The 17,937-nt window shown below is 34.2% G+C and overlaps 2 protein-coding genes across 3 annotated transcripts in view; one reads left to right on the top strand and one right to left on the bottom strand.

Moving 5' to 3' along the window:
- Positions 1 to 17,937, bottom strand: part of LOC129740676 (cadherin-99C) — a 625,931-nt gene that overhangs the window by 567,760 nt on the left and 40,234 nt on the right. The window lies entirely within an intron of this gene.
- On the top strand, positions 9,728 to 11,354 carry LOC129740677 (toll-like receptor 13). The gene is made up of 2 exons (XM_055732428.1): positions 9,728 to 9,806; positions 9,865 to 11,354. Exons 1-2 carry the CDS (start codon positions 9,754 to 9,756, stop codon positions 11,162 to 11,164), a joined length of 1,353 nt encoding a protein of 450 aa, XP_055588403.1. The 5' UTR covers positions 9,728 to 9,753; the 3' UTR covers positions 11,165 to 11,354.

Genomic DNA, 17,937 nt, shown 5'->3' on the forward strand with positions numbered 1-17,937 from the left:
GTTTTGGGAAGAATTGAGTTATCATTTCTAATGCGATGTTATATTTGCTGGGAATTCCATCTATTCTATTCTATTTTATTCTACTTTGTTTATCTAGAGAGGATTTTTACCAACATGGTCATTCTTCCTCTTGAGGAATTCCATCGAACCAGTTATCAACGAGCCGATTAAACATTACGATTCCAACGGTTTTCGCAAGCTATGCTTCCGGCACGAACTATTTTGAGTCAATACCCAAGTTCTATATTAGTTGTTGTTTCTTTTTGCGGCATTCCAACCTTCTAAGAAATGTTACGACCATTTACTTTCACCAGGAATCCACCAAGCATTCTAAGAATTCCAAACACACTGCTTTTTGTTGCCGAATCAAACCTTTATCAGAAACGTTGTTATTACGAACCGTTTCAGCAAAACAAAACTAAGTGACTTGAAAACGTGATCAGAACGTTCAACAATAGAGCTATATGAGAAACAAGACGCTGGTCTTCCAAGCTTTACGCCAAAAATTCAATTGAAATCAAGCGTAAGCAACTTTATTGCTATGTAGAAAATTTTCATAATAAATAACAAAATTAATCAAAGGTGTTCGCTTTGATTCCAAAAAAAAAACCCTAGAACTAATATCAAACTGAACAAGCATAATTAGTCAGATACCTATTTCAGCTGAGCAACTCTGACTCGAAGCTAAAAAAAAATCTACCCCGTTGAAAACCTCCTCGCAGCAAACCGAAGCTGCTGATTGCAAAATAATTGGATGAGAAAATGAAATCAGCTTAGCTCGGATCGCTAGAACCCGCGAGAGTCTTCTACCTAGATAGAACGCGAAAAGCGCGAGATGCTTCGGTCGGACGGAACATTCGTTGCACGTTGCATTCGTCTCGTCCGTCCGTCGTAACCAGGCCAAAGCGTAGCAAGAACGCCGAACGCGGTTCGGTTCCTTTGGTCCGCCGCTCCGCGTGTAAGTAATGTACCCATGCGGCCGCCAGCACGGTGGCAGGATCGCCATGTGCGATATTGACATTCTTCCACGAATGTCGGAAGCTGGAATCGTCGGGTCGGCTCATCGTCTTTGTTTGGTTAGCGGTAACGACTGACGACGGCAAGCGAAAAAAAAGAGGGTTAATTGAAAACTCCTACCTGTTGTATGCCGGTCGTCGTGCAATCGAAAAACGTTCCGCACCGATGGAAATTGGATACTTCTTCCACTTTTTTCTCTCTCTCTCTCTCTCGGACCAATTTTGAGCTTGGGTTGGGTTGGGTTCGGGATGGAACGTGTGAACTGCTCCTTGTTATGAGTATTGAAACATCCCTAGGCCGAAAAGGCACACGGTCGCGTAATAACATTCAAGGGTTGTTCAGAATGCAAAAATTCGTGTTTACATAACTTGGACACATGAGATCGCCATTATGAGCGCACACACACGTGAGGTATGTTTTGTTGCGTATATTATCTGCATAAGCCACCAGCCAGGGATCAATTTCTTTCAAGGCGGACGACGACGGACGGGAACCACGTTTGGTTCTCTGTTCCTGCTTGTCGTTGTTTTTTTTTGCGAATCATTTCGCGAGCCAGCATTTCTGTAACTTGCTGACACCGCACTCTAATGTATGTATATTCTCAGTGTTACAGTTTGTTTACTTGTTTCATGTAGTACAGCGTCATGTTTGCGAAAGTGGGAAAAAACCAAAAGGTCGCATTTTCAAATATTGCCACTACGCCTGCTAGCATTAGCGGGTTAAGCCTCTTCCATCTAGCAAACCTGCACCGTGCCCAGCTGAAGGTATCACGAGAAAAGTAAAATATTTTGAACCATTTTTCTACCTCTGCTCTCGCTCGAAAAGTGGAGGTCACTTAAGTGCTTGTACAGCAAAACAAACACGTACGATAATTCGTGTTGTTGAAAAATAACTGACATAACGGTAACTTACTCGAGTCAACAGAGCTCAGCTGAAGGTGTCCCTCGGTTGGTTTCGAGTATCCAAGGTAGGTGCCTACTTGACTGAAAAAAAACCCGCGGGAGCCGAATATTTCGGCTGATCATCAAGCCATTTTGTCAATTAAAGTCATAACATGTCTTAAAAGAAAATCGAAAAGAACTTTTAAATGTGTTAATCTTTTTTTTTCTAGTACAACACCGAACAATCTATTGAAATCAATTACAAAAAATTGATAAATGAAGATAATTGAATTGAAACAAGGTATTTACAAATCAGACCAACGAAACTAAGAATCAGATTAGAATCAGGTCAGAATCAGATAAAATGCTGAAAAAAATCAAATCAGATCAAATGAGAATCGGGTCAGAATCAGATGTGATCGGAATCAGATCATAATTAGATCAGCATATGACCAGAATTTGATCGAAATAGACTACAATCAGTTCAGATTCAAATCAGCGAAACATCAGAGAACCATCAGAATAAAAGCAAAATCAGTTCCAAATCAAACTGGAGTTGGATGAAAATCAGGTTAGAATCAGATCAGAATAAGGTGAGAATCTGGTCAGAATCAGATCAAAATCGGATCAGAAACAGATGAGGATTAGATAAGAATAAGAATCGGATCAGAATTAGAATCAGATAAAAATCAGAGCAGAATAAGAACAAGATCAGTATCAGATCAGAATTAGAATCAGATCAAAATCAGATCAATACCAGCTCAGGATCAGATCGAAATTAGATCACAATCAGATCAGAACCAGATCAGAATCAGATCAGAAACAGATAAAAATCAGACCTAATCCGATCAGAATCAGAAATCAGATCAGAATTAGAATCAAATCAAAAGAACTGAATGAGAACCATATCAGAATCAAATCAAAATTAGATCAAAATCAGATCATAATTTGAATCAGATCAGAATCAAATCAAAATGAGATCATAATCAGATCAGAATCAGGTCAGAATCTGATCAGAATCAGATCGGAATGAGTTCAGAATCAGATAAGAATCAGATCAGAATCAGATCAGAATCAGATCAGAATCAGATCAGAATCAGATCAGAATCAGATCAGAATCAGATCAGAATCAGATCAGAATCAGATCAGAATCAGATCAGAATCAGATCAGAATCAGATCAGAATCAGATCATAATCAGATCAGATTCAGCTCAGAATCAAATCAGAATCAGATCAGAATCAGATCAGAATCAGATCAGAATGAGATCAGAATCATATCAGAATCAGATCAAAATCAGATCAGAATCGAATCTGAATCAGATCAGAATCAGATCAGCATCAGATCAGAATCAGATCAGAACCAGATCAGCATCAGATCAGAATCAGAACAGAATCTGATCAGAATCTGATCAGAATCAGATCAGAATCAGTTCAGAATCAGATCAGAATCAGATCAGAATCAGATCAGAATCAGATCAGAATCAGATCAGAATCAGATCAGAATCAGATCAGAATCAGATCAGAATCAGATCAGAATCAGATTAGAATCCGATCAGAATCAGATCAGACTTAAAAAAAGTTCAAAATCAGATCAGAATTAGAATCAGATCAAAATCAGAGCTGATTAAAAATCTGATCAGAATCAAATCAAAATCAGATAATAATTTCAATCAGATCAGAATCAAATCAAAATAAGATCATAATTAGATAAGAATCAGATCAAAATCAGATCAAAATCAGATCAGAATCAGATAAGAATCAGATCAGAATCAGATCAGAATCAAATCAAAATAAGATCATAATTAGATAAGAATCAGATCAGAATCAGATCAGAATCAGATCAGAATCAGATCAGAATCAGATCAGAATCAGATCAGAATCAGATCAGAATCAGATCAGAATCAGATCAGAATCAGATCAGAATCATATAAGAATACGATCAGAATCAGATCAGAATCAGATCAGAATCAGATCAGAATCAGATCAGAATCAGATCAGAATCAGATCAGAACCAGATCAGCATCAGAACAGAATCTGATCAGAACCAGATCAGCATCAGAACAGAATCTGATCAGAATCTGATCAGAATCAGATCAGAATTAGATCAGAATCAGATCAGAATCAGATCAGAATCAGATCAGAATCAGGTCAGAATCAGATCAGAATCAGATCAGAACCAGATCAGAGTCAAATAGAATTAAGATCAAAATCAGTTCAGAATCGGATCAGAACCAGATCAGGGCCAAATCGAATTGAGATCAAAATCAGGTCAGAATCAGATCAAAATATGATCAGAATCAGAGAAGAATTTGATCAGAATCAGAACAGAATCAGATCAGAATCAGATCAGAATCAGATCAGAATCAGATCAGAATCAGATCAGAATCAGATCAGAATCAGATCAGAATCAGATCAGAATCAGATCAGAATCAGATCAGAATCAGATCAGAATCAGATCAGAATCAGATCAGAATCAGATCAGAATCAGATCAGAATCAGATCAGAATCAGATCAGAATCAGATCAGAATCAGATCAGAATCAGATCAGAATCAGATCAGAATCAGATGAGAATCAGATAAACGATCAGAATCAGATCAGAATCAGATCAGAATCAGATCAGAATCAGATCAGAATCAGATCAGAATCATATCAGAATCAGATCAGAATCAGATCAGAATCAGATCAGAATCAGACAAGAATCAGATCAGAATCAGATCAGAATCAGATCAGAATCAGATCAGAATCATATCAGAATCAGATCAGAATCAGATCAGAATCAGATCAGAATCAGATCAGAATCAGATCAGAATCAGATCAGAATCAGATCAGAATCAGATCAGAATCAGATCAGAATCAGATCAGAATCAGATCAGAATCAGATCAGAATCAGATCAGAATCAGATCAGAATCAGATCAGAATCAGATCAGAATCAGATCAGAATCAGATCAGAATCAGATCAGAATCAGATCAGAATCAGATCAGAATCAGATCAGAATCAGAGCAGAATCAGATCAGAATCAGATCAGAATCAGATCAGAATCAGATCAGAACCAGATCAGAATCAGATCAGAATCAGATCTGAATAAGATCAGAATCAGATCAGAATCGGATCAGAATCAGATCAGAATCAGATCAAAATCAGATCAGAATCGGATCAGAATCAGATAGAATCAGATCCGAATCCGATCAAAATCAGATCGGTATCAGATCAGAATCAGATCAAAATCAGGTCAGTATCAGATCAGAATCAGATGAGAATCAGATGAAAATCAAATCAGAATCAGATCGCAAACAGATCAGAATCAGATCAGAATCAGATCAGAATCAGATCGGAATCAGATCAGAATCAGATCAGAGTCAAATCGAATTTAGATCAGAGTCAGATCAAAATCAGATCAGAATCAAATCAGAATCAGATCAGAATTAGATCAGAGTCAAATCGAATTTAGATCAGATTCAGATCAAAATCAGGTCAGAATCAAATCAGAATCAGATCAGAATAAGATCAGACTCAGATAAGATTCAGATCAGAATCAGATCAGAATAAGATCAGAATCAGATCAGAATTAGTTCAGAATCAGATCAGAATCAGATCGGAATCAGATCAGAATCAGATCAGAATCAGATCAGAATCAGATCAGAATCAGATCAGAATCAGATCAGAATCAGATAAGAATCAGATCAGAATCAGATCAGAATCAGATCAGAATCAGTTTAGAATCAAATAACAAACAGATCAGAATCAGATCAGAATCAGATCAGAATCAGATCAGAATCAAATCACAAACAGATCAGAATCAGATCAGAATCAGATCAATAAAAGATGAGAATCATATCAGAATCAGATCAGAATCAGATCAGAATCAAATCAGAATCAAATCAGAATCAGATCAAAACCAGATCAGAGTCAAATCGAATTTAGATCAGAGTCAGATCAAAATCAGGTCCCGATCAGAATAAAATTAGAATAAGATCAGAATCAGATCAGAAAAAGATCAGAATCAGATTAGAATCAGATCAGAATCGGATCAGGGTCGAATCAAAATCAGATCAGAATCGGATCAGAATCAGTTCCGATCAGGATCAGATCAGAATCTGATCGGAATCAGATCAAAATCCGATCAAAATCAGATCGATATCAGATCAGAATCAGATCAAAATTTGATCAGTATCAATTCAGGATCAGATCAGAGTTAGATCAGAATACCATTTTCAGTATTTTTATTTTTATTTTTTTGTCATATTTTTTATGCATTTGACACTTTTCTTGAAACCTTGGAACAAACTTCTTAGTAAGAGTTTTAATAAAGCATTCAGAACTCTTTCTACACAACTGAAAAAGATCTACTGTTTCAGTTGTTTAGAGGGAGTTCGGAATGCTTTATTAAAACTCCAACTAAGAACTTTTTTCCAAGGTTTTTATGCATGTTCAGTAGACGAACTACCTAAGAACAAATGGTTGAATCAAAAGTCTAAGCAATTTTTTACCATAATAAAACAGCTATGAAGATAAGTCGCCCGGAAGTATTTTCTCTCATTCAGTTCTAATTCCGAGAATATTCTCCGACAAAACTTGAAGCGAGCAAGAGAACAAACGCACAGAGAGTGCTTTTTCCAGCTATTTGCGTTCATCGTGACTCTCTACGCCCTTAGAGTCATGCAAAATAGTGAGATTTTCTTTCTTTTCCGTGAGAGAGAAATTATTCTTAAGATTAAAGGAGATGCTTAATTTTGAATCGGAATGTACAACTTGTCGAGAGCAGAATTGATATTGATAAGTTGTAGCATAGTGTGCTTGCGGACGAAAATCTCTCTCGCTAATGTTTTGAACGGCAAACCTAAAGGATGATAATATTTTTTTGATTCCCTGGTTTCGACGGAACTACACTCAGAGGAAATCTTATTATAAATTTCATAAGATACATCTTATGAACCACTTTTTTGCGTCCAAACTAATTTTTCATAAGAGTCTTATGAAATTCTTTCAATTTTCATACGATGTTCTTATGAAAAATAGAAGAAACGGCATTGTGAAAAAATGATGAACACATTCATTCATAGCATCAGTTTTTTTTTCATCATCTAACAGTACGAAGCAATCGCCAGTTCATAGTTATTATAGTTTTTCTTCAATGTTAAATGTTATTGTTATCTCCGGAATGGTAAGTTCGATTTAATGTTTTTGGTGTGAACGTTGAATATATTAGTAAACTAAAATACATTATTTGTTTACTTTTCAGAAAGCTGATCGGCAAAAAACGAAAGGCCGAAGATTAAGATGCGGCAAAAAAAACTTTGATGGAGCCATCTGTTGATGCGCTGCTGATGGTGACAATGAAGGATTTAATTTTAAAAGAATTTGGCAAACAATAAAGTGAATGTTTTCAGCATGAAATATCGAAAATTTTTCTTATTAGAAAGTGATTTACTGTTTCCATAAGAATCTCTTATGAAAAGCAACAACCTCTCATTGAAGAAGGCGTTCATCTTCAGAATTCATTCGCGTCATAAGACAATCTTATGAATTTCATTAATTTTTCTTATGGCGCCACTTCATACGAGAATCTTATGGCATACATAATAGTATTTTTCTGAGTGTAGAACTAGAACTGACTAAGAGAGGGAATGATGTTGAATGATCGTCATTGGAAACGGAGGAAAAGTTTTCGTTCTCTCGTATTCATCACTAACTAAAAAACAAGTGATAAATCAAATATCATTATCAGAAGTGCTTAATTTGATTACATGGTTATGAACGACACCGTAGACTTGCTAAATCTGCTTAAAATTGTATTTTTTTAAGCCGTCACTTGATTTGATCCTCCTCAATACGCTCTCAAATGAATTGCTTTGGGGGTCAGTGCTGAGAAATAGGAGCTAATTGCCATATGATTGCAAAGGCAAAAATCAGATCTACTATTTTACAAATCGGTGCTTTCTAGCAAAACAACTAGGGGAGTTAAGGGCAAAACGAGCACCTAGGGCGAACTGGGCACCTCTTTTTTATAAGGCAATACGTATTTACTGAAAAGAATTTTCACGATGACAGTTTTGCGGTTCCTATAATATCAATTTTTCAGCAACAAGAAATCTTCTCTATATCTTTACAAATATACAAAAAAAAAACCAACTTCGTTCTGAAATGACGAAAATATTATAATTTTTAAGATACGGAAAAAAAACCTCTTAATTAGGATGGTCAATAGACTGAGTCGATTTGGGGTCATTTTTGAATTTCTCAAACCCTGGGGTCTCAAAAGCTTCGTTTTGGTAATAAACTCATCCTTGATTTTTCGCAGAATTTTTAAGTAACGTTTACATGAGTAAATTTAAACTTTTACGTTTGTATGGGAAAATGGATTATTTTGTACTGAAAAATCAACATCATTTTGGTTTCTTCTGTGGAACCGAGCTTGGTTATGGGTTTTGTGCCAATTTATAAATTCCTTCAAGGAAATTTTCCGCTGAACAACTTTGTCCAATATTATAACTTCGTATCTTTTTAGACAAAAAGTTATTAGCTATTTAACAGGTTTATGTCTTTTGGCATTGATAAACAATAAATTCAATTGACGCCACTGCTGGGTGCCTAGCGAGGTATTGCAAGACCACTTTTTATGCCATACTTCGTGGGACACAAGCAGTGATGTCAATTGAATTTATGGTTTATCAATCCAAAATGACATGCACCTGCTAAACAGCTTATAACTTTTTTGTCTTAAAAGATACGAAGTTATGATAATCGACAAAGTTGTTCAGTGGGAAATTTTCTTGAAGGAATTTAAAAATTGGCACAAAAACAGGCTCGGTTCCACAGGAAAAAACAAAAGTTATGTTGATTTTTCAGTACAAAATAGTCAATTTTCCCATACAAACCTGAAAGTTCAAATTTACTCATATAAACGTTTTTTGAAAATTCTGCAAAAAATCATGAGTTTTGGACCAAAACGAAGCTTTTAAGACCCCAGGGATTGGGAATTCAAAAATGACCCCAAATCGACTCAGTCTAATGGTCAATTCATCTTGATCGATAATGTACGCATGATGTACAAATTTTTTCTGAAGTTTCATCATCATTAAATTTTCTATTTTTCACTATAAATAGTATTAAAATTTTTACTTGTTAATTCGAGGTGACCTGAGCATCATTAATCGGGGCAAGATGAGCTTTTTCTGCCGTAGAATCTAGCAGCGAATTCAGCTCGATGAAGTCAACTTATTTATAGAGCTGCAGCTTGTCCGGATTCATCTGAGGATTTAGCCTAGCAGATAAGGGACGAAGAGGTAAATCAGAGGACTCGAGTTCGATTCCTGGTCGAGTCGATTTTATTTTTTATTTACCTTCATGATAATTTCATTAGATTAGCAGTAGCTCTATAATTGAGTCGACTTTATCGAGCTGAACTCGCAGCTAGATTCTTCGACAGAAAAAGCTCATCTTGTCCCGATTATTGGTGCTTATACTGCCCCAGGGGAGGAGTCTCATTATGCTCCTACAGTGATCGATTTTCAGCTTTCGACATCAATTTTAAAATACATTTTCAAACGGTTTTATCTAGTTTTTTAAGTTTCAGTTAGATAAGAATAGATTTCTTTAGTGTCTGAACACAAAACAGTGATGTAGCTATGATTAAATAAATGTCCTCCTCAAGGTGGCCATTACGCCCTTATCTCCCCTATAATAAACAAATAATCTGCTTCGCGTGCAAAAACCGTGCCCATGTGATGTCATTATAAAAGGATGGCTATTATAGTTCCATCAGACAGAAGCAATTTACAACGCTGGCTAGAAAATATAAAACAAAAACATGTGGCTCAATCGAGCGGTAGTTTAGCAGAGTATAGAAGCCAATATGTTTAATCAGAAAGGCCATTCGAAAGTATTGCTGCTAGCATTATATCTGCAGTAAGGTAAATTTTTTGTTTGATTTTACATAAATTTCCACAAAAATTATGATTTTTAGCTTCACGGTATTTTTTCAACCATCGGAATGTTTGCTAGAGCTATGTGCACCATCAATGGGTTATCCCGAATGTATCCACTTTGAAATGGAAAGGATGAACGGGTCGTTTGTAACACCGGCTGAAGACTCTTTCTACAGCTACAGCTTCCGAATGATGGACAAGGAAATCGATTACCCAATAGAAGATGCGTTTGGGATGCTGTTAGCAAACAGGCAGACACTGATACTATCGAACATTACAGCACCACGGATATTCGTGCCACCGTCATTGAAAAAGTTCGTCATGATTCTCAGTAACATTCCTAACATTATCCTGTACAACGAAACGGAATCGGCTAGTCAATTGGAGGAAATCGAAATATTCGATAGCAGAGTTCAGCTTGATTTCGATGTCGGATCGCTGCCGTCTTTGACGTCACTTTTGATTCAGCATAGCAGCCTTCTCGAGCTCACATGTGATGATCCTATACCGAAAAAATTGACAAATTTGGTGCTACAGGATAGTGACATTCATGTTTCGATCAACTTTAGCACGTTACCTAACCTCAGAAAACTTACGTTGAATTCTGTAGATTTCACTTGGGAAGATTTAGGATTTTTAAACAATTTAGATATCATATATCTGCAGTTGGCACGCTTCCCCTTCCACCGGAAAAATAATGGATCATTTTCTACCTTCTCCAATCTTCATTACAATGGCAGCACGTTGTTCCTGCCTAAACTAAAATTGCTTTCAATTGATTCGATCCAGTTGGATAGCGAACGCTTTGCGTACTTACACTTTCCAGAATTAATATCCGCTTCTTTCCACAACAACAGCCTGATCCAACTTCCAGAACATTTGAAATTGTTTAAGAATTTGACAAGCATAGTTTTTTCCAGGAATAAGTTTCCTTCATGCCAGCTTTCCTTTTTCGCCTCTTTCGAGCGGCTTATAGGTTTGCATCTGAGCGAAAACCGAATACGACATTTTAGTTTTGCTGGCAGTTTCGTGCTGCCAAATCTAAATGTACTGGATTTGGCAGACAACCGGATAGAGCATCTGGAGTATTTTGATAGCGCCCAAATGCCCAAATTGAACACGCTGAATCTTTTCGGGAACAAACTGTTCCATATGGAGGTATTTTTCGACATACGAGCAAACTGTCCTAAGTTCAATTATCTGCAATTCGAATCAGCACACCTGCCTTGCTCGATGTTCAATGCCTTTCTCAGCGAAATGAGAAATGTCAGCGTAAATGTGCACAACAATGGGTGTGTCGCGGAGGTTTGGAAATGCAATAGAGCTTCGTGCTATTAACAGTTGTGGGAACATTGTAACATTTCTACAATTTATTCTGTCTCAAATATAGTCGACTTTAAGGAAATTGACAATTAATTCTGTTGTTAATCAATCTTTAACAAAAGCCAGAGAAAAGTGAGATAGTTAAAATGGAAGTAATCACGTTAATTCATTGTAACCTCTATATCAGTGGTCGGCAATCTTTCAAGTCACAAGAACCAAAATTCATATTTTTTTCAAAATTTGAGTGTTTGAAAGAGCCGCATAGTTGTTCTCCGGGGAAAAAAATTAAGTGGTTAGTCATGTAATGAATATTTAGTTAGAAAAACATCTTTTAAGCCATGCAAAAAATTCTGTTTCGTAGCTCCGAAAATTTCCTTTAAAAACATCCAACTTGTCTTTTTAATTTGATTGACAGGACTCACAAAATCGCTTATGTTAACTAATGAGAATTGCATTTGAGATTTTGAAAAGTAATAAAAAAAGGCATTCGAATGACAACATTTATTGCACGATGAAAAACCTGATAATGATGATAAATAATAAATCTGCGTAATGTTAACTATGCATTTGACTAATTCTGAAATCAGTTGAAATTCATGAAGTCAAAAAAAACATCTTCTAAAATTATGTTTCAGATAATTGGAATTTTAAATTGGAATTGGAAATTTAAATTTTTAAATTTACAACTTCTAGCGTATGCGTCTGCACAAATTTAATTTCGGGATAGATCTATCAATTTTGTGCGATTTTGTTAATACAAATTTAGATTCAATAAATTGCAGATTATGCATCAAGACTTCCCACAGCTAAGATTACATCAATAAATTGAGGTTTCAATCAAACAAATCCATAGTCTGATTTAGGAGACTTAAATTAAAGTTCAAGTAAAATGACACATGATCAGAAGGTTCGTTTAAAATATATCTGAAAATGAGGTTTAAGTTAATCTGAGACATAAAACCAATTAATAAATAAAGTCACAACGCATTCTTTACCCGGATGTGGTTCACAATCTTCTAAACCGACATTCATTTTGAAAATTGCATTGAATTCCTCTCAAAAAGTTTGAAGAAATCCCCAATTATCGACAATATCCCAAGCAATCAAAACTTCGGATAACATTCCTCTATCAGATTTGATCAGCTCAATTTTTAAGTAGCTAAACGAACTATAAACTTGACAAAAAGTTCGAATAAATTGCCGAACAACTTCTAACCAGCTTCTAAAAGCGCTTTTATGAGCAGTACAGAAAATCTAAAAGAATACTTCTTCAATCCTTCATGTGCCACCTTCTCAAGTCCGCTAATTTGTTGTTTGTCTCTCTGTCCGTTCCCTATAGATTCGAAAACTACTGAACCAATGAATGCGAAATTCGGTATGTAAGAGTTTTTGGGGTCGGAGATGGTTTCTAAAACACTTTCAAACCGCTCCAACTTAAAGGAAGGGGGGCTCCCATACAAAATTAATAAAAATATGACACATTCCGAACAATTTTCGGAAACTACTGAACCGATCAGCGTAAAATTTGGTGTGAAACCGTTTTCAAGATCTGGAATGGTTTCTTCAATACTTTCAAACCTTTCCGAATTCAAAAAAAGGTGGCTCCCAAGGCCGTGCGAACGGACGGGTGGAGGGGGGGGGTTTAGGGGTTTAACCCCCCCCCCCCCATGGAGATTTTTTCCAAGTAAAATTTTTACTGTAGTATCGAGAAATTACTTGATCTTTAAAAGTGTTTGAAAATAAGTGTTAACAAGTAAGTCAGAAATTTGATTCGCCTCCGGCTGAATTTAGTCTTAAGTCACCATAGGCTTGAGACATTTCATTTCACGACACTATAAACCTACAATTTCTAACTGTAAATTTCGTTTTGTCATTCAATTAACCTTTTGTATTAAAACTCTAAACTTGACATACAAAAACCCTACCTCGTCTTTAGAATGGGTTTCTATTAAGAAGTGTAACTAAACAAGAACAGAGTTTGGAACGAACCATTTTAACTTCAGAATTAATACATCGAATACTTATTTTATAAATCGACAAGTTGGACATCATATAACAGGTGTTAACCTCTCACGATGGTCCTTAGAATTATCAAACTACTAATAGCAATACAAATCTAAAATCTTATATCTTCTACTTTATTGCTAAAATTTTTAATTTAAAATAAAATCCTTTATGTTATTAAAAATGCTATGCTGCTACAGTGAGCGAAATAAGAATAGCACCACTATGTGTTTTGCTTGTTAAAATATGAATGATTAAAAATTACGAAAATTTTCTTCCACAGATTGTTCTGAATTGCTTAACGGATAAATCAAGCATAAGTTTACTTTTTTTGGACGTAGCAATTGGCGTTGAGGACCAATAATGTGAAAAAGGGGTACGAAATAAGAATAGAACCACTTGAGTTTTTCTAACAAAAACTAGATTATTTTCAAAAATTTACTGTGTAAAAGTGAATAATCATGCTTCTACGAGTTATTTGAATAGATAACTGCATTTTAGGAGTTTTCCAGAATTCCAAAGGATTTCAAAGGTTTTAAAAAGGGGGTTTTAAAATATGCTCCTTTAGCGTTAAGGAATTAAATATTTGAGCTGTAATTCTTTATCAAATTATTAAATTTCTTCATTAAAATGACGTGAAATGATGAAACAAACATTCTGGATTAATTTTAAATCAGAAAAAATTGGTTGGAAATCAAAAACTTTTATTTTATTCAGTAAACCACACTTTTTTCCAGTTTCAAGTCGTAGATGGCAGCACTATCTTGCAGTTAACACCAAATTTTGTCTCAATATTGATTTTACAGGTTAATTTCGGCCCATATTCATCATTTTGAGGTATTTTCCTATTACAGTTCTGCGGAAGTTCAAGCTGCAGAAAGCTTTTCCTGATTTGCAAAAGAATCACCAGCACAAAAATGTACAACCTCCAAAATTCCTGCTCATCTCAACTTCCAATTCAATTGCAAATCATACCAATAATACTGCTAGCCGTCTGGTCCATCAAGCTGCATCCCAAAGTATAACTTTATTCTGATAATCTGTCCAAAAAATTCACTTTTAGTGACCTTGATGCAATTCTACTTTTTTGGATTTAGTGATCTTAGAATTTCCAAAGCGTTCACACGGTACATGTATTTATTTCTTGACCAAAATCGTCCAGCACTTCCTAATTAACCCCAGATATTCGAAAATGGGCATGAATTTGGTTTAATGGCAAGATAGTGCTGCCATCTATGACTTAAAACTAGAGAAATAGTGTTTGATTATTAAAAAAAACATTAGTATTTTTGAATTCCAACCTGCTTTTTGGATTCAAACTCAGCCTCAAATCTATGTTTCATAATTTTGCATCATACTTATGAATGTTAATGAAGAAATCAAGTAATTTGATAAAGTTTTATAGCTCAAATATCTAATTCCTTAGCGCTAGAGGAGCATCTCTTAAAAACCCCATTTTTAAAACCTTTGAAATCCTTTGGAATTCTGGAAAACTCCTTAAATGCAGTTATCTATTCAAATAACTCGTAGAACATTATTATTCACTTTTACACAGTAAATTTTCAAAACTAATCTAGTTTTTGTTGGAAAAACTCAAGTGGTTCTATTCTTATTTCGCACCCTTTTTTCACATTTTTGGTCCTCAACGCCAATTGCTACGTCCAAAAAAAGTAAACTTATGCTTGATTTATCCGTTAAGCAATTCAGAACAATCCGTGGAAGAAAATTTTCGTAATTTTCTATCATTCATATTTTAACAAGCAAAACACATAGTGGTGCTATTCTTATTTCGCTCACTGTATGAAATATTCTTCAAGAAACTAATTCCAGCATCAATTAAAACTTTTTCCTTGTTCTTCTCCATGCTCAACATCACGTTCAAATTGGTTTTGGTTAATTACCCAAGACCATAAAATTTATATTTTTCCGAGGTTCAATGAATTTAAAACGTAATTTTAAATCATTTGGGTACCCTGAATCTTAAAATGTAATTTTTCTATCAGCTTAGCTGTTATTAAAATTACTTTTGAAAAAAGGTTAAAATTTTTTGAGAATGTTTTACATTTTTTTGACAAAATTTTAAAACAAAAACATAAAATTCAAGAACAAAAGCTTTTTATCAATTTCCAAATTTTCTCAAGATTAATTTATTTTGAATATTGCGAATAAAAGTAAAACAAGTTTCCTATTTCTCTAATTTCCCTCATTTTACGAATTTTTAAAAATCAAATTGAATTTTAAAAATTTTCCGAAGCTGATTCGTTTTGCAGGTTTCAAAAAATTTGTTTATTGAAATCAGGTTGTTTTTTTAATTTTCTGCACTTATTTCAAAAATACTTGTACCTAATCATATTTTTCAAAATTTTTAAAAACTGTTGAACTTTACTTTTTTAGGTCATGCATCATCATCATTAAAATATAAATGCTTGGTTGAATGAGGTACAATAAACAAAATTAGAATCAGATTTTTATTAAATGTAGGTTTGATAGTCAGTTAGTTATCAATAATTGATTTCACTTAAAACTGATTCATTTTTAAACTCCATATCACCAAACTTATATGAGAAAGTCCAAATTTAACAAAATATTCGATTTCAGGACGCTAAACACAATCAAAAAATACTTCTCCCAACAATCAAATTATATTAATTTCAATAAGTTTTTATATTGGTAAAACATGTTTATTGCAAAAAAAATCTTTTTAAATTGTAAAAAACTTATCTGTTTCATCTTCATATTTTATTTGAATTTTCAAACTAATTTACCGATTTTCATAACACAGTTTTTTTTTAATTTTTATTTAAACTTTCCGAATTTCAAAGTCAATTGAAATATTTTCAGAATATTTCTGATAAGTTTGTCTATATTTTTCAATTCATGATTCATGTATTCTACAAACATAAACCTTTAATTTTTTTTCGTAATCAAAAATTCACATTTGAAGTCGCGATTGATTTCTTTTACTTCAAAACACTACAGTGGAAATTTACAATCAACTGTTCAGTTGAAAATAAAGAAGAGAAATGAAAATTATGGTTTATAATAAAAAACAATTCCTTATTTACTATTTTTTTAACAACTTATCATAGTAATTTTCCTCTTATTGGACATTTATTTAAAAATTCAATTTTTTATTCTAAATCTGTATGTTGAGAATATTTATTTAAAAATTCAAAACTAGACTGCTTAGAAATAAATTAATGCAAAATTCTAGTCAAGAATAAAAAAACATCATTTTGGAAAATTTTTCAATGACTTACCCAAAAAATCATTGATTTGAAATTTTCATTGTGATTTGATTTGGAAGTTTTGATTCATTTCATCAGTAAAATTTATTATTTTTTTAGTTTGTGTTATAATTATGAGTTGAAAAATGATATTAGAAATCCATTTCCTTATTTATTGTGTTTTTTTTTTGTATTGTTATTATTTTTAGCTCAATTTGAATTTCGAAACCCCCCCCCCCATGGACGGGCCCTTCGCACGGGCCTGGTGGCTTCCATACAAAATTTACAAAAAATTTACACAACTTGAACATTTTTTGAAAACTACTGAGCCGATTAACGTGAAATTTTGAATGGAGCCGTTTTCAAGACCGGGAATGGTTTCTATAATACTTTAAAATCCCCTTTGAATAAAAAAAAAGAGGGGGCTCCCATACAAAATTAATAAAAATATTCGAATTGTGTCATATTTTTGGAAACTACTAAACCGATCAACGTGAAATATGGTATGTAGCCGTTTTCAAGACCGGTGATGGTTTCTAATATCCTTTCAAACCCCTCCGAATCCGAAAAAGGGGCTCCCATACAAAACCAATAAAAAATTGTCAAATTTCAACAATCTTCTATGGATTTTTGTTAAAAATGATAGACGTAAGCGTTTTGAGTAAATGAGATGATTTATTGAATTGCCAAATAAATTTCTACAAACTTAGATAATATATTGTTTTGATAGACGCTTCCCATTTTAATGAATTAAGACTATCATATACAATAAATGGAACATACATAGCATTATCAAACCGAAAGTTTTAGTGTTTTCATAAAGTTGGGCACACTTTTTGACTATGTAAAAATTTTTCTGTATCTTAATGCTCCTTTTCATTGTATTGAACATCCCTCCTATTTTTTTCACTAAAGAGTGGCTCCTTCAACCTTCAAGTTATGTTGCGATCAGCGTTCGGCACAAAAGCGACGAGAAAAAAAACTATGTTTACGAAGTATTTAAAAAAAGAATCGAGATTCAACAAAATCCACGCTAGAAATAATTTTTGTTTCGGTGATCATTGGTGTTCTTTAAAGATTTCGATAACTGTTTTTGCATTTCCCGGTGTAATATGTACTGAACATCCAAACAACATGTAATTTAAAAATACAGAAGTCGCTCGATAATCGGACGCTGTTGGGACCAGAGGAAATCCGATTATCGGAAACGTCCGATTACTTAAGGGGCGTGGAAAACTTTTTATTGGCTTTATTGGTTTTCATTGGTCAACAGTTAGCGGTTAGCGATTAGCGCTTCAAGCTTAAAGCGGTAACTTGTTTTGTTCATTCAGCGGTTTCAATTAGCGCTCGCTTACTTTGACTGAGTGTGCGATTTAATTAGTGGCGCTAATTTTTCAGTTAGCGATGCCGAACACTGGTTGCTATTCAAGACAATCAAGACGCTCAGATATCAATAAAAACTGTTCGCTTTTTAATAGCGATGAAATTTTATTAAAAAGAAAAATACTATTTATTATTTACATAGTATTCTGTGTTACGACATAACTTGACGAACAT

The sequence above is a fragment of the Uranotaenia lowii genome, chromosome 1 (genome assembly GCF_029784155.1).
Source record: "Uranotaenia lowii strain MFRU-FL chromosome 1, ASM2978415v1, whole genome shotgun sequence".
Classification (NCBI taxonomy): Eukaryota; Metazoa; Arthropoda; class Insecta; order Diptera; family Culicidae; genus Uranotaenia; species Uranotaenia lowii.